Here is a 23,841-nt window from a genome sequence, read left to right on the forward strand (position 1 = left end):
TTAGATAATATACAAAATCTCAGTCAGTCACACTTGGGTATCCAACCAGAAAGAGTAATACTGGTTGCTTCTGATAGAATCCAATGGAGGAGGTGCTTGAAGAGTTTACAGTAACAACCTTCTTAAGAATAGTGAGCAGAGAAGATGTTAGGATGAAATAATACATTGGTCAAGCTGATAGATGATGTTCGTTGGTCAAGTTGTTGGGAAAAAATTACTGTAAAACTTCAAATTACACATCACTCTTCTTATTTGTTTTTATTTGTTTATTATTGTTGTTTTTGGCTTTGTTTGGTTAAGTGATTTATCTTTATTGCTCATTACTACTTTACACAAGGAGTGAGCATGCATGTGGGAATGGGTTAATATTATTCCAAGGAATAGTTTAAAACAGATTTTATTTATTTTACAGTGTGTATGCCAAAAAATAGATGTAAAACACAATGATTCACACAAAAGGAAACAAACATTATGACGAAAAAATTAAGGTGAAATCTTGAAACACACACTTTCAGAAGACATCCAAAATCAGATAGCTGTGAAAGAGATGAAGATAATCCTTCTGATACAGTATTATGCAACCTCTGTTTACACAATACAAAAGCTCTTGTTTCAAAGTATTTTTGATCTAAATGAAAAGCCCTCTATCATAATGTAAATGACCTTCCATTCAGTTCTGAGCTGTACATCTGCTTAATAATGGAAAAGTCAGTTATCTTACTAAATTTCTTACTAGATCGTTAATTTTAAAGACTTGATTGAAACGCTGTTGGTATATTTTAAAAGTATTTTCAAGGAAGTATTTTCTAAGAGAAAGAGTGAACTTACCCCAGCATATGCTAACCAACCACGGCCATTATGGAAATTCTCTTTGCAACTGTACACATGACCCTGTAAAGTGAAAAGACAAATACAGAAAGAGAAAATAAAATAATTTTAAAAAATGGTGAACTAGGTCCTGAAAAGAACCGCATCATATCATTTACAAGCTCCATAATTCTCTATAGTCATTGCTTTCTATATTGTGTATGTTTATATATAGCATGATCGCCATCTGTATATAATGCATGTGTTTGTATGTATATCATCATCATCATCATCATAGAGTGCATGTCTGTGTACATGTTTGTTTATTGTATTATCACTTTCATTGTTTTTACATCTGCTTTTCCATGCTGGGACAGGAAGGCCAGAACTCTCAAAACCTTTTGAGACACATGGCATTTTAGCATGTATAGCCAAAAAGACCAAAATGTATTGAGATTGAAAATGACGGGTGCATGTAGAAAACAAAGAATAGAGTACCCAAAACTACTTTATTAGTATGTAAACTATATATCATCATCTTCTAACGTCCGTTTTCCATGCTGGCATGGGTTGGATGATTTGACTGAGGACTGGCAAGCCAGGAGGCTGCACCAGGCTCCAATCTGCTCTGGCAAAGTTTCTACAGCTGGATGCGCTTCTTAATGCAAGCCACTCCGAGAGTGTAGTGGGTGCTTTTTACATGCCACTGGCACAGGATTATTTATTTATTTATATATATATATATATATATATATTTATTTATATATATATATATATATATAGGCGCAGGAGTGGCGTGTGGTAAGTAGCTTGCTAACAAACCACATGGTTCCAGGTTCAGTCCCACTGCGTGGCACCTTGGGCGAGTGTCTTCTACTATAGCCCCGGCCCGACCAATGCCTTGTGAGTGGATTTGTAGACGGAAACTGAAAGAAGCCTGTCGTGTATATATATATTAAGTGTGTGTGTATATGTTTGCGTGTCTGTGTTTGTCCCCCTAGCATTGCTTGACAACCAATGCTGGTGTGTTTACGTTCCCGTCACTTAGCAGTTCGGCAAAAGAGACCAATAGAATAAGTACTGGGCTTACAAAGAATAAGTCCCGGGGTCAATTTGCTCGACTAAAGGCGGTGCTCCAGCATGGCCAAAATGACTGAAACAAGTAAAAGAGTAAAGAGTATATATATATAATATATATATATATATATATCATTATCATTTAACGTCCGTTTTCCATGCTAGCATGGGTTGGACGGTTTTGACTGAGGGCTGGCAACCAGATGGCTGCACCAGGTTCCAGTCTTGATCTGGCAGAGTTTCTACAGCTGGATGCCCTTCCTAACGCCAACCACTCCGATAGTGTAGTGGGTGCTTTTTACGTGCCACCTGCACGGGGTCCAATCAGGCGGTACTGGCAATGACCTCGCTCAAATCTTTTTACACATGCCAACGATACAGGTGCCAGTGAAGCGACAATGGTAACGATCATGCTCGAATGGTGCCCTTTTACGTGCCACGGGTACGGAAGCCAGTTGGCTGCTCTGGCAACGATCACAACGATCACGCTCGGGTGGTGTTCTTGGCACCCTACTTGCACAGGCATAAGTGCCAGTAAGGCAACACTGGTAGCGATCATACTCAAATAGCCTCTCTGTCAATGATCACACTCATATGGTGCTCTTTGCACCCCGCTAGCTCAGATGCCAGTCATCGAAATGATTTGATTTCGATTTTGATTTGATTTTGATTTTGATTTGATTTCATTTGCCTCAACAGGTCTTCGCAAGCAAAGTTTAGTGACCAAAGAAGAAAAAGCTACACATAAGCGGGCTGGTTATGCTCCTGGCATAGGCCACGGGTTATGGTTTCATCTGGCTTGCCGGATCTTCTCATGCACAGTATATTTCCAAAGGTCTCGGTCGCTAGTCATAGGAACATCAAGTTAACATGTCATCATTGTTAACACTTAATGTCCATGTTCCATGTTGGCATGGGTTGGATGGTTTGATAGAAACTGATGTGTACAAGGGCTGCATCAAGCTCCAATGTCTGTTATGGCATGATTTTTATGGCCGGATGCCCTTCCTAACACCAGTCACTTTACAGCATAGACTGGATGCTTTTTTTGTGCCACCTACACTATTGAGGTCACCATACAGTTCACAGGACTACGGGCACTGGAGTAGGTGAGGGACAGGACAGCTTCATCCTATGAGAGTTGGGGTAGAACAGGTTCCATGCGCAGATCCAGAGATCTGCATGGCTACTCACATCTAGTATAGGGAAAAAAGGATGGTGGTGGTGGTGATGGGGAAATGATTAGTAGGAGCTGCAAGACATAGATAATGGTGATAAGGTACCCAGGTGGCCCCAGAAAGCACAAGCTGAATCCAAGTTCTAAATCCTGACTCACTGTAGACCTGGCACTCACTTCCAAAACAGCCTGCAAATAAATAATCTTCTGGACTGTGTAATAAGAAGGGACAGAATAAGGACGAAAGTAATCCCATATTTAGGTGTATATACATGTTACTCTGATGGGTTTGAATTAGAGTGTAACTTTAAACTTTGAAAAATAAATTATTGTCACTGCTCAGAAACACCACAAAATGTCAGCAAGAGATTGAAGATTAAAATGAGAACAAAGAATTTGGAAAGAGTTTAACCTTTAACATTCAGATTACTCTGTCAAATGTAATGCTTATTTATCCTCATTATTTTGAATTAATCATTCATTATCTGGCAGCTTGCAGATTTTGATGATATAAAGGTTTATCTTTTATATAGGGAGAATTCACAAAAAAAAAGACGCAGACAGGTGGTGTAGACAACAAACAGATGTATTAGTTTAACGCTCGGGAAGTGGAAAAGTCTTAAACGTTTCGAACCTACACTCTTCCACAGAAAGGAACACAGAAAGAAACAAGGAGAGAAAATAAAGAATGTGTAGAGGCTAGAAAAAAACTGAAGGACCACTGCAATAAGTGTGCGAATCTGAGAGGGGAAATATGTTCAATAAAATTATAATTAACTGATCCTCTCGTATTTTGCTTTGCCCAAAGCCAGGAACTTTTCAACACCCCTTTATACATATATATATATCTCATCCTTTAATATATGGCAAGTAAAAAGCACCCAGTACACTATTAAGTGATTAGCATTAGGAAGGGCATCCAGCCATAGAAACTAGGCCACAACAGACAACAGGAGTCTGGGCAGCTCCATGCCAAGCCGTCCAACCCATGCAAGCATGGAAAGCAGACATTAAATGATGATGATGATTTTCTGCAAAGTGGTTGGTGATATGAAGAGTATCCAACTAAAAGAACTAAGCCAGATACACACAACAACAAAGTTTGCCAGTTTTCCCTATTATGGTGCATGTGCCCAGCAATGTCAGACGAGATGCTGTGACTCCTGGATGTAAAAATATTGATCGTGTATCACATCAACCACAGCTTATGCCAAGAAATCAAGCAAAAGCAATGCATGGCAACAGGTAGATGACAAATATGATGAAAGAGGAGGGATTTACTTAAAACAAAATGTCCTCACCTTGATTGTGCCTCCAAATCCTGAACCAACTTTTGATAAACCTTGTTTATTAAGAACATAAAGGTAACAGCCATCACTGGCTAGGGCACAAGGTGATGTAGCTGAAATAAACAAACGTACATAACATTATTATATGTATATATCACAGTACATTATACTAAATCATATTATACAATGTATATCACATTATACAATATATATCATATATGATATATGTCTTTACAAATATACATACCACAGAGATTGTGTAGAGAGAGAAAGAGAGAAGGAAGAAAAGAAATGTTTGATCACTCAACAGCCACAACTTTTATAAGTACACACCAACAGCTTTTACATGATTGTTTGACCAGCAAGAAATACCAACTAAATCTCCCTCAAATCACACCCTATCCTCTTACACAAAAAAATACATGGATAATATGTTAGTTAGTTAGTTAATCTTTTGGCTCAAAAAGCAAAAAGCAAGGCCATGTAGGGGGACATGGAGTTATGTACAGGGTGGTGTTCATGTAAAGAGTTCAGGCCACTTGAGGTCAAGGGAGACTTTGAACCGAGCGGTCGTCGGCATCTTCACCATCTCGTCTGGCAGCTTATTCCACGGATCCGCAACCCGGACGGAGAAAGCCCCTTTCCTTCGATTGAGATGAAATCGTCGCAGGTAAGATGGTCACAAACAGGATGGTTGCAGGTAGGAAGGTCACAAAGTCAAATGATCATAGACAAAATGCCTATGATCACCTCTGATCATAGATAAATTTTGTCTGAACTGACATCAAGCTACAAAATGTTTTTCATTAACAGCATATAGCCACTGAAAACTGGGTGTGGCTATTGCCTTGTGACCCATCCTTTAATAATAACCACATCATCCTTTAACTGCAGTTCAGGGAGGAAGGGTAAACAGTTTATATTTTATGTCAGAATCACGAAGACACTGCAAATGAAAGGTGTCATTTGTCTCAACAGACTGTTAATACTACTTTACAATGATAACTTTCTAATTCAGGCACTTCCAAACATCTGACGAGTTGGCCATGTCATATGTGCCCACAAAACATTAAGTCATGTTGCACTGAATCAAACTTATCAAATACATGTAACTCCAACTGAATGTGTTGAGGGCTACTTCCTTTCATTTGTTCATTCACTCCCCTCTCTCTCATATATATGTGTGTGTGTGTGTGTGTGTTGTGTGTGTGTGTGTGTGTGAATATATACAGGCAGTGATGGGTAAATTGTCACCATTTTATATCTTTAAATTCTGGCACTGTTCGTTTTTGATTTTGTCGACTACAAAATATAGTAGGGTCAGTTGGGCACCATCTGTGAGCAAAACAGCACCATGACGCAATTTACTCTGCCAGAAATTTGGAAACGACATGTAGTACTGCTTGGCATTCATGCCAGAAGCTCCAATATGAACATTTCAGAGTGTTTGGGTATCAATCTGAGGACAATGCAGAGAATTCTGAAAGAGATGGATTTTTAGTATTTCAAGATATTTTTATGTAATTTTGATTAAAATATCTGTTAAAATGAGATGTCAGTGTCATTTTCATTTTTGTGTAATTTAGATGACAATTTATCAACTGCACCCTGTATGTGTGTGTGGGTATACACACACTTTCAGCTTTCAGGCAGCAAGTTGGCAGAGGTCTCAGAGTGTGTCAGATAGAATACTTTGTATTCATTTCAACTTTCTCTGCTCCATCTTCAAGTCTTGCAAAGGTTAAATCTTTTTGGGGCTGATAAAATAATAAATCAGTACTGGGGTTAACTCTCCTCTCTCTCTGGAACAAATCAGCTGGGTGAAGATCTAAAGGGAAAAAGGTTCTGGCATCTTTAGATGCTCATGACATGCCATATGTTATAACAGTACCCTTACAACTTTATCAGGGGTTGAAGGCCAAAGAACTCAAAAAGGAAGGAATCACAATTATATATTCTTTTACTAATTTCAGTCATCAGACTGCAGAAATACTGAGGCACAGCCTTCAGGAGTTTATTCAATTGTGCAAAACCCCAGCTGTAGTGCTTATTTTAGTGCCCCATAGTCTATTCATCAAATTGCTATGTTACATAACAAAAGGACACAATGTGCTACTAGGAATCATACACACAAACATGAAACAAGGCCTAGATATTTCCGTGTTCAAATCCTATGTACAAGACGTTGGTCAAAACAGGGCTATGACAAAAGACACTGCAGTGCGGTTGACTAAGCAATCATGTATTCGCAAAACAAATTTCTCAACTTTACAGTTATACCTGCATCTATAATTTTGTTGCTGCTTCTACATATCAGAGTTTAATGAAAAGAACTTACCAGAAATCTTCTGTCGAGACACACTGTCTAATTTGAAAGAAGCAGCCAACGCCTTAACTTTTACACCTTGACTCAACCATTCTGGTAACTGCGCTTTACCATGTAACACAGCATGAACACTCTTTTGTAGGGAGGTAAGAATGTTAGATACCTGCAAAGGTAAAAAAAAGGTAAAATAAAATCACAAAGTGAGAGAGATTGGTAAAACAAGAGAGACAGAGAGATATGTGCATGTGTGTGTTTATTTGCTCATTTGTCTCTGCAGCTGTTTTTCTGTGCCAGCATCGGTTTCATGGATAATTTATTGAAGCATTATTTAACAAACAGAAGCTTTTTGTATTGCTTACTCTTAACTTTTTTCCAAATCAGGGATCTTTTATTTCATGTCTTCAGGAGCACAAAGCTAATGGCTGATTCATTTGACAGGGAAAATGACAACATCACTAGCAATTTTTGGAGAAGTGCAAATGTAAACAAACATAAACATACACACACACAACAGGCCTTTTTCAATTTCTAGTTGACCAAATCAACTCACGTTTATGTGTGTATCAATATGTATTTATTTGTGTGTAAGTCTCACCTGCTAGTTTAATGTAAAATTTTGGTACAAAATTTTCTTTCCTTCATAGTTTTAGCTTTCTCCACATAAGTTACATCCCAGTTTGTAGATAAAATTCAGTGTAAAATAGTGTGACTTATACACAGGCAAACACAGTGTGTATGTAATGTGTGTGTGAGTCTGTGTGTGTGTGTATGTATATATATACATATATATATATATGCGTGCGTACACTCGCATGTTACATACATATTGTATTTACCTGTGTATAAGTCACTATTTTGCACCTGATTTTATCAGTAAACTGAGGTGCAACTTATATATTTCCATATATGTATGGGAAGAGACTAATATTATATATATATATATATATATATATATATAGAGAGAGAGAGAGAGAGAGAGAGAGTGTGTGTAAAGCAGAAAGATAAGGATATATAGAGAAGCAGATTGGCTTTATTTGAACAGACAACACACAAGAACAACAGATGGCTTAAAGAATTCTGGAACCATTCAAAAGACAAGCCAACAAGTGACTATATGATTATGCAACCTGCTAGAATTAGCAGCTAAATCTCACCCAATCTCACAAAAAAAAAAAAAAAAGAAAAACGAAAAGAAGAATCACACTCTACTGCCAGCGATTTCCACTATTAAAGTATTCGAATTATATAAACACTCACCGGAATTGTTTGGCCACACACTGGATTCGTGTTCATGAGCATGACACCAATGGCAGAAAGGTACTTGCCGGTATCGCCCCATGCTATCACCAAACTGATGAGCGCTGCACAGGCAAGCGACGTCAATGTGTTGCTAAGCTCTAATGAGATGTTATTCAAGCCCTGACCTGTCGTTAGGTCCATCATCAGTTGAAACATTCCATCTGGAAACAGAAAAGAGAAAAATAAAAGTTAGCAAAAAGAAAAAAAAAAGAAGAAAGTAAATCAGGCGCAGGAGTGGCTGTGTGTGTAAGTAGCTTGCTAACCAACCACATGGTTCTGGGTTCAGTACCACTGCGTGGCACCTTGGGCAAGTGTCTTCTACTATAGCCTCGGGCCGACCAAAGCCTTGTGAGTGGATTTGGTAGACGGAAACTGAAAGAAGCCTGTCGTATATATATGTGTATATATATATACATATATATATATATATATATATATGTGTGTGTGTATGTGTATCTGTGTTTGTCCCCCTAGCATTACTTGACAACCGATGCTGGTGTGTTTACGTCCCCATCACTTAGCGGTTCGGCAAAAGAGACCGATAGAATAAGTACTGGGCTTACAAAGAATAAGTCCCGGGGTCGATTTGCTCGACAAAAGGCAGTGCTCCAGCATGGCCGCAGTCAAATGACTGAAACAAGTAAAAGAGAGAGAGATTATTTTGAATTGTATATATGAAGGTGCATGGTCAAGGAGTTAGGGTGTTCCAGTTTATGTTCATAAGGTGGTGGGTTCTAACTACTGGACTGGCTGGTTCATCGTGTCCTTAAGCAAGGCACTTTGTTTCATTTTGCCTCAGTCTGTTCAGCAGTAAATGAGCACTAACTGCCGTACTAGTGCAGCTCTCTCTCTCTCTCTCTCTCTTCCCAGATGTGTCATCTGAAATGTTCCGAATGCTAAAGAGTGAGGCGGCCAAGAGAATGTCCATGTCTGCTCATGAATACAAAGACATTTGAAGCAATTATCAAAACTATGGTACAGGCTGATGAGTCATATTCCCACACAAGTGAAAGCTGACTGTACGGTACTTTAAAACATAGCAGCAGCAGGAGGAGGAGGGGAGAAAAGCCACCAAATATTGACGATAAATCCCTATCAAAGGATTAAGATTAATCTATGCAGGTAACAGCTTCACTGGAGTCAAGCTACTCTGCAATGTAGTGCACATTGTAAGGTTGTCATGGATAGATCCACAGCAAATTGTGCAGGTCTGTTTGCTCTTAACCACATGATCAGTAACAAGGGCTAAAATGCAATATGAAAAAAAGAAAAAGAAAAAGAAAGAAAAGAAAGACAAAGAAGTCTATAGTTAACCTAAAACTTCTGCTGGTTCTCCTTTCATGCTTTCTGGTAACTGTCCTTGCAGAAGGTCCAGAAGAGCTTTTAAGGCCTTCACACAAAGTTCTGGATATTGTTTCTGAGTTTCTCGCACCAGTTCAAACACCACATTGAGACCCATACCAACAATCTGAAATTGAAGAAAAACAACAAGATGAAATGATGGTGCCAGTGATGATAATGATAGCAATGATGATGATGAGAAGGAGGATATTTCTGCACAAATATGCTTCCTTTTAGTTGAATTAATTTTTAAAACGAAGAATTCAAAAAAATAACATTGTCATAAGCAAGCTGGTGCTTGAAACATAAATTATCACCATAATTTAGATGGAGGGTTCCAATTCAATGTATTTCAGACCAACATTTACAGCTAAAACAAATCTCAGTCAACTTATACACCAAGGCAACTTCAGCAGATTAAATATTCCATGTGAAATGCAGCAAGATTTGGAAAGACAGTGACAATGTTTTTAATGTTTAAATTACAATTTTTACTACACTGTACATACTATAATGACTAGTATGCCAGAAAATACAGGGTATCACTTTAAAATAGGAATGGTTTCAGATGGGTTTATGTCAAAAGAGCCAGGTATGGGAAAATGATGAAAGCCACTAATGATGCAATATGTAAAGAAAAATAGATAAGTTTATTCAATTGGAATAGACCTTATAGGTCCTAATAAAGTGATACAATTACTGATGGGTTTGGAAACTATATATTCTTTGCAAAGCACTACAGCCACCACATACAGTTTGCAAGACAATTCTAATGCTGATATCCATTTCACAAACATATACAGACTCGTCATATATATATATGTGCTCACACACACATACATAAGCTTACAAATGTGTATATTGCACAAATACATAGATTTATAAACACGGACCTCTCTCACATGCCCTGCACAGCCACAAAACTCAACGCTAAGCTCCCACAAAGATATGATTCATGTAGAACATACACATAACCGGACATACTCATATGACTACAGATGCACTCAGACCACCATGCAACCAGACAGATGCATGCATGCACACAAACACACACCCAAACAATCACAAACATGCAGAGATACCCACCCACACACAGGCAACCATCAAGACACGCACACAGGCAACCATCGAGACATGCATACAGTCAACCATCAACACACACGCACACACACATAGACAACCATCGACACACATGCACAGGCAACCATCGACACACACGCACAGGCAACAATTGACACACGCACAGGCAACCATCGACACACACGCAACCGTCGACACACACGCACAGGCAACCATCGACACCCATCAAGACACACACACAAAGACAACCATCGACACACACACACACAAAGACAACCATTGTCACATACACACACAGGCAACCATCGACACACAAAGACAACCATCGATACACACACACACAAAGACAACCATCGACACACACACACAAAGACAACCATTCACAAACACACAAACAATAAGAGAAACAAATAGCTGCATTACACAAACCTTTGGTATCTGAAGTAACTGGCCATCTTTTACGATGTCTTCGCTTTCTTCCTCCTCCGAGTCTGACGTCGGCACACCGTTCACCTGGTGAAACATCCATGCTGCCTCCTTGATACAGTGTTCCAATACCGAGTAGCGGACGTTTGCAAACACCGAGAATGCAGACGGGTTGCCACTGAGTTCGATGTTTGGCAGCTGAATCTCCAGTGGCTCGGGACTTTTGTCTCTCTGTTTGGAAAAAACATAACGCACCTGTACAGTGGCGGAGGTTTTCCGGCAGGTGTGCAACAGTGCCGTTAATTAAATTGGGTGTATTTTCATTTATTTACATTTGTTTATTCTACATTTATTGGCAGCGGAACATTTCTTTGTATTTTATACTCTTAAATTACATTTGGTAAAAAAAAAAAAAAAGAAAATGAAACAGGTGGTATAGGGGTGGAGTTATGGAAATGGAGAGTACTTTTATTGTTGCTGTTGTTGCTGCTGTTTAACCCTAGGTCAAAACCCTGATCCATCAATCCTATGATCAAAGTCATTCCAGCCATGGCCATCCTATCATATTTTCAGATAAAATACACATACCTCAATACACCAAAGTGTCTTTCCATTCTTCAAGATAAGATGGTCTAAGTTGGAGATTTGACTGCTATTTCTAGGATAGTGTGCAACCATATAAAAGTAGCTTTGTTTTGGTATTATGAATTTTTATCTTATCTTTTACTTGTTTCAATCATTGGACTGTAGCCATGCTGGAGTACTGCCTTGAAAGGTTTAAGATTTAATCAAATAGATCACCCCCAGGACTTACGTTTTAGGTCTGGTACATTTTCTGGCAGTCTCTTTCACTGAACCTTTAAATTATAGGAATGTAGACAAACCTACACTGGCTGTCAATGGGGGTGACAAACACACACACACATACATGATGGGATTCCACATAGTTTCCATATACCAAATTCATCCATAAGGCACTGATCGGCTTGGGATTACAGTAGGAAACACTTGTCTAAGATGCTGTGCAGTGGGACTGAACTCAAACCCACATGGTTTGTATCTAGCCTTATGCTTTACCACTTCTGATACTATATCATAAAAGCCTCCCAGCATGGAAAGTGAATGTAAAATTATAAGGATTATGACGGAGTTGCCTTATTTTGTAACAGTATAACCCCTGAACCACACCTAATCAGGTTCATCAATGGTATCCCAGCTTTTTGCTGATGAAGGACTTCATTATCCCAGATGTCACTTTTTTTTAATGTAGAGTGTGATTTTAGGGAGATTTGGCTGATATTTCTATCAATCGAACAACCCAGTAGAACAGTACTTCTCAACCAGGGTCCATATAAGATTCTGTCATTAAAACTTATGAGCAATAAATTGCTTGTATTTCTATAATGCACAAAATATTTAAACATTTTTTTAAACAATTCCTAATAATATCTAATCATAAAAATATAATTTTTAGACATCAATTGACTACCATAAATCCTCGAGTATAATCCGCATTTGTATCCCAAATTTTAAAGGTCAAAATCCCTAGTGCATACTATATACGAGGTTAAAAATGAAAATTATTTTCTAGGCAATGTTCGAGTCTCTATTTGCTGTCCGGCAATGTTTATTCAGACACATTTTGTGATGTTGGCTGCGAAAATACCTTAAATCATCCATAACTTGCAGTAAGCAACATTTATTAAACGTTATTACCGTTATTACTGTTATTTCTTTATTTTCTGCAAACAAAACGCACAAAAAAGCTACATGTTTGCATTGTTATATATACAATAATAATAAAGGATGTTACCATATACATTTTTACAAACCAAGGACGTTATATAGACCTCCTTGACTCAAGTTAGCGAAGGGGTGCGTATTATACACAAGGTTTGGGTTTTTCAGAGGTACAGCTCCCTAAAAATCCCCTGCGTATTATACTCAAGGGCGGACTATACTCGAGGATTTACGGTATATGGATCCTCCTACGAGATTAAAATAGAAATCTATAGGCAAAAAAATGGTTCAGAATAACTGCTGTAGAAGCTGGAACATTGGCATAAGGCTAGATATTTCAGGCGAAAGAATACAGCTCAGTAAATCAACTCCAGTATTTGTTGTTGTTTGTTCCTTCTCAAGCCATGCCTGGCTCATAAGGGCCGGTTTCCCGGTTTCTTGGCGTATAGGTTCCCCACCTGGACGGGACGCCGGTCCGTCACAGGTGAGCTGCAAGATGCAGGAGGAAAGAGTGAGAGAAAGTTGTGGCAAAAGAATCAGCAGAAGTTTTGCCATTACCTTCTGCCGGAGCCGCGTGGAGCTTAGATGTTTCGCTCATAAACATACACATCGTCCAATCTGAGATTCGAACCAGCGATCCCTCAACCGCGAGTCCGCTGCTCTAACCGTTAGGCCATGTGCCTCCACAACCCCGGTATATGACTCACATTTTATTATTTTCATCACAAAATAATCAAAGATAATGCCTCTCTTTCCTACTTTAGGCCCTCTATGCTTGGCACAAAGCGCCAACCACCTAAAAACTGCACAGTCACTCTGTGAAGGGGGTCTTGTTTTACATAGTAGCACAGGTGCCACAAAAAAAAGAGCACCTAGGGCACTCTAAGGTGGTTGGCTTTATGAAGGGCATCCAATAAGAGAAACCTTGCCAAAGCAGACAATGAATTCTATTAAACCATCTAACCCAAGCAGGCATGGAACACAGACATTAAACAATAATGCTGATGATATAAATGTTGATCACATGAAGATTTGAACCCAGAACATAAATGAATGCCCGTCTGGTATTAAGCTGTAACTAATATATTTTACTTACTGCTAAATACTGTCACAATTTTTTCTTCTTTTAATGATTAAACAACATCCTGATAATCAACTTGTCTTGCTATTATCTCTGTTTTTATACTAAATATTGATACTATGCGAACATGATATACTGATTAAGACTACTGCAACAACATTCTATTATGAATAGAGGTTTCTAGTTCAAATCTAGCAAAGTATATGCTTGTAAGAAAAGGTTATTTTAAGATGACTGGGCTATAATCCAATCAGACAGTGGTATACAGAGTGAAGCAAACAGAGAGACAGACAAAGAGGTGTGTGTGTGTATTATACATATATATACATAAATATATTATATACAACAGAAGCAGCATTAGATTAAAATAGCCATCTATGTATCATAATATAAATACATTGCAATAAAGCAAATTTACTATGGTAGCCTTTGCAGAGATAATATACTTTATGGACATGCAATATATAAGAAAAGCAGGGGAAAATCATCCAGCAGCAATAGCGAGAATGCTGGATGCGCATTTCTGCCTCATTAGACATCGTTAGTTGCATGTACTCACTGCCAATCATATGCTAGAACAAAATCCATTGCTACTGATATAAAAAAAAATGGTGAAAATGTGACTGAACAATCACTGGTGTTGGAATAAGGTATCTGGCTGAATAAAAAATCCGTTATATGCAATGGAAGCAGTGCTAAGTTAAGATAGGTAAATGTGTATCATACTTAATGTAAATACATTGTGAAAAGACAAATTAACTGTGGTATTTGTCTATAAATGGTATCTTATGAACATTCTGTGTTTAAAAACAATATATAGTTACAAGGTACTTACATTAAGCATGACCTACAGATAGCTAAATATATAAATATATATGTATATATATAAACACATACAAAATCAAAATCAAAATCGATCAACATCAATGGAAATTGCAGCTGTGATACCAGTGCCGGTGGTACGTAAGAAAACCATCCGAACGTGGCCGTTGCCAGCGCCGCCCCCGACTGGCCTCGTGCCGGTGGCACGTAAAAAGCACCATCCAATCGTGGCCGTTTGCCAGCCTCGTCTGGCACCTGTGCCAGTGGAACGTAAAAGCACCCACTACACTCACAGAGTGGTTGGCATTAGGAAGAGCATTCAGCCGTAGAAACCTCGCCAGATCAGACTGGGCCTGGTGCAGCCTTCTGGCTTCCCAGACCCCAGTTGAACCGTCCAACCCATGCTAGTATGGAAAGCGGGCGCTAAACGATGATGATGATATATATATACATATATATATACACACACACACACACATATATAAACGCATACATATATATACATATGCATGCATACACACACATATACACACACAGTGTGAGGGATAGAATCACAATTACAAAGGATCATAACTAACCTTTGGTTTTTTATCTTTATTTTTAGTTTTCACTTTCTTTTTAAATTTCTTTTTTTCTGTAAGTCTTCTGAAAAAAAACAAAAGAATGGAAACAAATGTTACATATTAATCACTTAGAAAACTTTTCATAATACAATATTGTTGTTCTACCTTTGACAATGTTCTACCTTTGACAAAACTACACACAGTGCTTGGTCACAACAAACAACATTCAGTCGAAACAAAATCATAATACTTGGTCACAATTGTACAAGGGGTGCTGAAAAGTTCCTGGCTTTGGGTAAAAGAAAATACAGAAGAATCGGTTAAATATGATTTTATTGAACATATTTCCCTCACAGATTCACACACCGAATGCAACAGTCCTTCAGTTTTTCTAAGCATTGTAAAAGAACTGAGAAGGCCAGGCCTTTCATAATACTGATAAAGCCAGAAAATTTTTAGCACCCCATCACAGTTTTCTAAAATAACAAAACTAGTATTCTAGTATAATAAAACTGGAGTGTTTCTTTGCAATAAAAGCCATAGGAATGATAGAGTTAAAAATAAAACCTTGTATGGTTAAGAAATACAAAAACTAAAAAGACAAATTAATCCTTTTGATACTAATCCACCTGAGACTGCTCTTGGTTCTGTGATGCACACTTCTTGCTTAAACACATTAACTGTCACATGTACCACCAGTGGTTCATCACAAGTCATGTCACCACACCACCAGATCTTAGAAATACCATGCATTATACGTGTAAGTATATCGAAATATGTACACACAGACACATATACTGGCATTTTTATCAGTTATGACAACAGTTGATCCTATCAACCAAACAGCCTGCTCATGAAATTAAAACACGAATGGCCGAGCGCTCCACAGATGTGCGTACCCTTAAGGTGGTTCTGAGGAAGATTCAGCATGATACGGAATGTGACAATGCTGGCCCTTTGAAATACAGGTACTACTCATTTTTGCCAGCTGAGTGGACTAGAGCAATGTGAAGTAATGTCTCTTGCTCAAAGCTACAATGTACCACTGAGAATTGAACTCATGACCTTACGATTGAGAGTCAAATACCCTAACCACTAAACCACCCACCTTCATTACAACAGACACACACAAACACACATACAGCTGTGGAGTTAAGAAATTTGCTTCCCAATAACATGGTTTCGGGTTCAGTCCCACAGCCTAGTACCTTGGTCAATTGCCTTCTACAATAGCCTCAGGCCAACCAAAGCCATGGGAGTAGATCTGGTCGACAGAAACTGAAAGAAGCCCATCATATATGTGTGCATTATTGCTCCTAGTCTTGACTTCATGTGATAGTTGTAAATGAGTGTCACTGTGATGCAAGCGGTGTCCTTTGTTCCCAATCTTCAGTGAAAACAGGTCAAGTCATGAGAAAATATTATCTTATTTGGAAACAGATGAGTGGCCAAAAGGAAAGCCATATGGCATAGAAAATCTGCCTTGAACTCCATTCAGCCCATGCGAGCATGGACAACTGAACCTTATATATATATATATATATACTTGCCAGTACCGCCTGACTGGCCCTCGTGCTGGTGGCACATAAAAGCACCCACTACACTCTTGGAGTGGTTGGTGTTAGGAAGGACATCCAGCCGTAGAAACTCTGCCAGATCAGATTGGAGCCTGGTGCAGCCATCTGGTTTGCCAGTCCTCAGTCAAATCCTCCAACCCAGGCTAGCAGGGAAAGGGGACGTTAAACGATGATGATATATATATATATGTATATTATATATATGCATGATCTTCGAATGTTGAGCCTCACAGAGGTAATGACAAGTGACTGAGACCTTTGGTATTATGCTGTGCTTGAGAAAACTCATCAAGTCAAGTGCCAGTCGTGCATAAAAGCACCCATGCCAGTGGCATGTAAAAAGCACCCATTACATTCTTGGAGTGGTTGGTGTTGGGAAGGGCATCCAGCAGCAGAAACCATGCCAAATCATATGGGAAATTGGTGCAGCCTTCTGGCTTACCAGTTCTAGCCAAACCATCTAACCCATGCCGGCATGGAAAACAAACACTAAATGATAATGATGATGATGTACACATACATACACACATACTTCATGGACTCCAATACAACTTAAAACCCCACTTACGGTAATTTCATAATATCTATTACAAAATAACTTTTAAAATCCTTAGCTATTAAATGTAAGAAGCATGATTATTACTAAAATAATAGAGTACCATGCCAAAAAACAGAAATGATACTACACTCATGTTGTCAGATACAAGATTACTGACAGTAGAGACATTAGTTATAAAAACACTAGAATGTTAAACAAATGCAGAAGCCTGTGTGATTTTTCAGCCAGCCAGAAATAGCAACCAAATCTCTCTCAAATCACACCTTACTATCTTACAAAAAGTAATTTTACAACACTTTATTAAAAAACAAAATCTAACGAAAGAAACTTTACCCTTATCCACTTTAATCAGGAACAGGTACTTCAGCTGATTATGATATATATATATATATATATACCATTATTTAATGCTTTCTTCCAATGTTGGTATGGGTTGGACAGCTTGACAGGAGATGGCAAGCCAGAGGACTGCACCTAGCTCTGCTGTTCACTTTGGCATGGTTTCTATAGCCGAATATCCTTCTTAATGCCAACCACTTTCACAGAGTACTGGGCACTTTTTACATGGCACCAGGATCAGTGAGGTCACCAAGACACCCTTCGACTGAGGAGTGAAGTGATGTTGAGGGAGGCAAGTTTGTGTTGCTAGTAATAAAAGATTAGAGTATGAAGAGTGACAGAAATAGGTGTCTTGCAGTGAATGAGATACATGGCTACTTCAGTTGGGGAGTGTGAGACGGTATCATAACCATCATTTAATGTCCACTTTACTATGCTTTCAAACATTACATGGAATTCATCGAGGCAAATTTTCTGTGACTGGATACCCTTCTTGTTATAAACTCTCACCAGTTTCCAAGCAAGATAATATTCCCCTAAGGCACTAGATATGTTTTTATGAAATATAAGGAATGAAGGGCACTGCATATGTAACAGTGACATTCATAACAACTATCACATGTTAAGAAAAGGAAACATACACGCAACAGGCTTCTTTCAGTTTCTACCCACCAAATTCACTCACAAGGCTTTGGTTGGCCCAAGCTCACAGAAGACAAATGCCTGAGGTGCTTCACACCCAAAATCTATGTGATTAAGAAGTATACTTCTAAATCACACAACCACACTTAGCTCCCACCCACATGCATATATACACACAAAGGCCAATTCAGAAGAGGTTGTGAAGCATTACATTTTATGAGAAAGGAGAAGAGAAAGAGAAATAAAAGTCCAAAAACCCAACCACACCCAGACAAAGACAGCTGACTTGACAATAACATGCATCACACACTAAAATAAAGCAAAGTTTAAAAAAAAAAAAAACAGTTTCAATTATTCTTTGTAACAGTCACATTTCTGGTCACAAACTGCTGTCTCAGAGCAAAGTCCTCATTTGGCATAAAAAGATCAAGCATAGGCGTGGCTATGTGGTAAATAGCTAATTTCCCAACTAAGTTCCGGGTTCAGTCCCACTGCAAAGAACCTCAGGCAAGTGCCTTCTACTATAGCCTTGGGCTGAACAAAGCCTTGTGAGTGGATTTGGTAGACAGAAAATGAAGGAAGCCTGTGTGTGTGTGTGTGTGTGTGTGTGTGTGTGTGTGTGTGTGTGTGTGTGTGTGTGTGTGAGTGTGTGTGAGTCTGTCCCCCTCCCCATCGCTTGACAACTGATGTTGGTGTGTTTACATCCCCATAACTTAGAGACCAATAGCATAAGTACTAGATTTACAAAGAATAAGTTCTGGGGTTGATCTGTTCGATTAAAGGTGGTGCTCCAGCATGGCCACAGTCGAAAGACCGAAACAAGTAAAAGAATAAAAGAATACTGTGGTCGATTTATTCGTCTAAAATATTCTCCAAGACAGTGCCCCAGCATGGCCACAGTCTAATAACTGAAATAAATAAAAGTAAAAGCGACAACCCTTCAAGCAAACACTTAGAAGTAATGACAATAAACCACACATCATGGATTTAATGTCCACTTTTTTGGACATGCTTGCTAGAATTTCCAGGGTTAAATGCCTTTCTTGTCACCAACTCTCACCTATTTTCCAAGTTGAACAATATTTACCCCATAGCCAAGTATGTTGGAAATGAACAACAGTGTTCATATGAGAGTGACCCTCATTTACAACTGTCACATAATGCTAATAAAAGAGACATAAACACACACACACACACACACACACACACACACACATACATAATCATCATAATGTCCGCTTTCCATGCTAGCATGGGTTGGACGGTTCAACTGGGGTCTGGGAAGCCAGAAGGCTGCGCCAGGCCCAGTCTGATCTGGCAGTGTTTCTACAGCTGGATGCCCTTCCTAACGCCAACCACTCCGTGAGTGTAGTGGGTGCTTTTTACGTGCCACCTGCACAGGTGCCAGACGAGGCTGGCAAACGGCCACAATTGGATGGTGCTTTTTACATGCCACCGGCACGGAGGCCAGTCAGGGCGGCGCTGGCAATGGCCATGTTCAGACGGTTCTCTTACGTGCCACCGGCACTGGTATCACAGCTACAATTTCCATTGATGTTGATCGATTTCGATTTTGATACATACATACATACATCTATATGACAGGCTTCTTTCAGTTTCCATCTACCAAATCCACTCAAAAAAGGCTTTGGCCAGCCTGGGGCTTGAGTAGAAGACCCTTCTCAAGGTGCCATGTGGGGTGACTGAACCTGAAACCATGAGATTAGGGAAGCTAATTTCCTAACCACACAGCTGGCTTCCGGTGGCACATAAAAAGCACCATCCGATCGCGGCCGTTGACAGCCTCGCCTGGCCTCCGTGCCGGTGACACGTAAAAAGCACCATCCGATCGTGGCCGTTTGCCAGCCTCGTCTGGCACCTGTGCTGGTGGCACGTAAAAGCACCCACTACACTCATGGAGTGGTTGGCGTTAGGAAGGGCATCCAGCAGTAGAAACATTGCCAGATCAGACTGGGCCTGGTGCAGCTTTCTGGCTTCCCAGACCCCAGTTGCACCGTCCAACCCAAGCCAGCATGGAAAGCAGACGCTAAACGATGATGATGATGACAGCCATATCTGTGCTTGAGATATATAAAATAACTACTTGGGTTGCCCATCTTTCTCTGGCATTTTTTAAAGATAATAGACCTGGCTGCTGCTACTACTACTACTACTATTACTATTACTACTACAGAAAAGGTTATGTATGAATGTGGAGAGCAGTTATCAATACTGCCTCCTTAGTTATGAACCAGAACAGATGATATACAATGAGAAATAGCTGCTAAATCTGGGTGAAGTTGCACTCTACAGTTTTAAAACAGAAAAGACACATTAGGCAATGAAATAGATAAAAAAAATTGACTGGAACATGGTCTGATCAGGTGTTCCCAGTCAAGATTGACCTGGGGTTAAATAACAGCAACAATATTCTTTAAAAGCAGAGCAGAGCAGAATATCTGATCGGTAAACACTTGAAAAAAATTCTAAGAAAAGCCTTACATACACACATATACACACACAAATATATGTATATAAATATATACACACACACAAATACATGTATGTATATGTAGTGCTTTTCTCTACTCTTCATGAGTATATGTATATATTAGCATGTCGTTGTTTACTTTCCTACTTCAGATCAGCTCTCCCCACTTCCCCCACCCTCTCTCTCTCTCTCACACACACACACACAGAGTTCCTCCTCCTCCTCCTTTCATCCCTCCCCTACTTCTATTTTTACCTCTTTCTAACCACCTCTACCACTGCATTACCATATATACTGTTGCATTGATTCTGGTTGGTCATCTATCAAGGATAAAGGGAGTCAGACACAATGACCCAGCCACCACTAAAACACCACTAACCACCAACACCACCACCACTATCTCAATAACAGAGAGAGAGATGAGGGAATGTGAAGGAAGAAACACAGGTAGATATGGGGTTGTTTACTGCATTTTCTACCTATATACACATGCCACGGGTATCTCTGTCTGTGGTTATCTGTCTGTCTGTCTGTGGTATGAAATACAAGAATAGAGCAGCTGGAATCTCTCCAATAAATATATCTACTGCAAGCAAATTCTTGCCAATGTTTCTGATTTGTCTTAACATTTGTTTTAACAGCTTAAAACTGAACAACAAATGATGTAAACAACATTTCATAGATGATGATGATGATGATGGCGATGATAATGATGCTAATATGATGCTAACTGAATATTTGATGCTACTATGATAATGCTGATATAGGAAATAATAATGTTGATCATGACCAGGATAATGTTGATGTTGACCATAATGTCGATAATGTTGATGTTAGTGATAATGAGGTTCATTATAGAGATGACGATAATGACATAAATGATTATGATGGCTCACTGATGATGAACCACTCTGCCCCATCCTCTACCAATCCGGCATGTACCACCTCGGCAATATCATTTCTTACACAGACATTATAAGATCAATGCAGGGTGGACTTGGTCAATAACACCAACCCCCAGTAGTTAACAAAAGTTTTATCAACCCTAAAAGAATCAAAGGCAAAGTTGATCTGGGCTTGATCTGAACTTAGAATGTGAAGTTCCAGTTCCAGATCAAATTTCACAAAGAATTTTGTCTGAAGCTCTAACAGAGACACAAAGTCAGAGATATGAGCGGGAAGGGTTGATTGATTAAGTTGATCCTGATATTATACTAGTATTTATTTAATTGACCCAGGTTGTAAAAATCCTAAAATGTAAAGATGCTGCAAGGAACTTTGTCACAGGCTCTAATAAAAATTCTTTCTACTATAGACACAAGGCCTGAAATTTTGAAGGAGGGGGATAGTCAATTCCATCAACCCCAGTGCTTCAACAGCTTGACTGGTACTTATTTTATTGACCCCCCAAAACGATGAAAGGCAAAGTCGACCTTAGTTGAATTTGAACTCGGAATGTAAAACCCGAAGAACTGGTTAACAAGGGATCCTCTACATGGTTGCCCCAGCAGCAAGAAGTAGCAACCAAGTCTTCCTCAAATCACAATCACATTTGACAGTAATATAACACAGGGAAAAGAAACATTAGATTACATAGTCCTAGACATATGCCTAAAATGACCTAGGGTTAAACAAAAAGCCACCACCACTACCACCGCCCCAACTCTCAGTACCGGGCTTATTTATATTATGAAGACGGCTAAAAGCTAAAGTTAATGTTGGAGGGATCAGATGTTAAATTTTAAAGGGTCATAACTGCACTGTTACTATTGCTATGCACCATATAATAATAAAAACTACAGAACCATGGATAAAACTGGTTTGCTGTGGCAAGACGTAGGGTGGAATGAACTAAGGAAGAGTACATCTATTGATATATATTTATATATAAATGTGTGTGTGTGGGTATCTATTTGTGTAGGTATATAAGTGTCATTGCGTATTGATGTGTGCATATATGTATGCGTAAGTATGTGCTTGTATATTCATGTCTATATATGAATGTGTACTAAAAGCAGGGAAGGGAGAGAGAATGACAATAACAAAGAGGGAAAGGAAGAGTGAGATAGAAAGTGTGTCAAATGTGTGCTAGTATACTGATTGGAGCAAGAAACTTAAGAGTTGACCAATCGGCATGCAGCAATTTTAATGATGGTAGTAATAGTTTCATTTGCTTTCATTCATTCATTTTTGTTCTTTGTGTGGGTCAGTCTCCTTGACACCATATGTGACTTGTGAAGTAAGAGAGAAAGGGTAGGGAAGACAGGAGAGATAGGCAGACAGAAAGAGTCTAATCTGTTGGTGGTGAAGGTGGGAGTAAATGAACCAGAGATAGACAGTCAAGCAGGCAGGATGGCAGATGGATAGGAAGGCAGGCATTAATCTGTGAATATGCAGGAGTGAATCAGACAAAAGAGAGAGATCCACCACTGCATGGCACCTGAAGCAAGTGACTTCTACAAGTCTTGGGCTGAGCCAGTATTTTTGTCAGTGGAGCTTACTTAATACACAGAAACTGTGCAGAAGCTCATCTTATTTTATCAATTAATATTTGTTGAACCACTAAGTCATGGCTAATGAATGAATGCAAGTTTATATTGCATTCCTCCATAAGCCATAACTGAGTGGTTCAACAAATATTCATTGATAAAATAAAAACCAGATGGGTGTAAGTACTTGGACCACTATGATAGGCAAAACCCTTGAAGACGGTGTCCTAATTCCAGGTGGACCCAACCCCTGAGATGACTGAAACTAGTAGTAAAATAAATAAATAAATAAAATACATCGGACATACCAAACAGACATTCCTGGCAGAATTTGTAATTTTTGTTTGCTTAAATTATATTGCACTGATTATAGTGGAAAAGACTATCATCAATTGACAATGTTATATACACACCTAGCATCATCATAAATCCTTATTTAACACCCCTTTTTCCATGCAAGCATGGGTTGAACAGATGAGACAGAGGGCTGCACCAAGCCCCAGTGTTTCTATGTAGCTGAAACTGGCTCTGGCTCTGATTACAAATGTTTTCTTTTCATAAGTTTTGAGTTGAAATCTTCCACCAAACCTTAGTCACAATTTATGTTCCTAACACTAGTTCAATGATAACTAAGTTATTTTACTAAATTCTTTGTTATATTTGAAATTAATTTAAAGAAACACAGAACATCTCAAAATAAATACAGTAATGAAAAG

General features: G+C 38.9%; 1 protein-coding gene across 7 annotated transcripts in view; it reads right to left on the bottom strand.

The window, feature by feature from the left end:
- LOC115218378 (E3 ubiquitin-protein ligase MYCBP2) overlaps window positions 1-11,059 on the bottom strand; it is a 167,091-nt gene extending 156,032 nt beyond the window's left edge. For all 7 annotated transcript variants that reach the window (XM_036508350.1, XM_029788156.2, XM_029788153.2 and 4 more), the window contains exons 1-6: window positions 10,826-11,059; window positions 9,290-9,443; window positions 7,934-8,136; window positions 6,689-6,839; window positions 4,363-4,463; window positions 829-891 (exon numbers count right to left, since the gene is read on the bottom strand). In XM_036508350.1, coding sequence (XP_036364243.1) covers window positions 829-891; window positions 4,363-4,463; window positions 6,689-6,839; window positions 7,934-8,136; window positions 9,290-9,443; window positions 10,826-10,921 — 768 coding nt within the window. In that variant the 5' untranslated portion in view covers window positions 10,922-11,059. The remainder of the gene's footprint in view (window positions 1-828; window positions 892-4,362; window positions 4,464-6,688; window positions 6,840-7,933; window positions 8,137-9,289; window positions 9,444-10,825) is intronic.
- Window positions 11,060-23,841: the final 12,782 nt, after the last annotated feature.

Source organism: Octopus sinensis, linkage group LG13 (assembly GCF_006345805.1).
Source record: "Octopus sinensis linkage group LG13, ASM634580v1, whole genome shotgun sequence".
Taxonomy (NCBI): domain Eukaryota; kingdom Metazoa; phylum Mollusca; class Cephalopoda; order Octopoda; family Octopodidae; genus Octopus; species Octopus sinensis.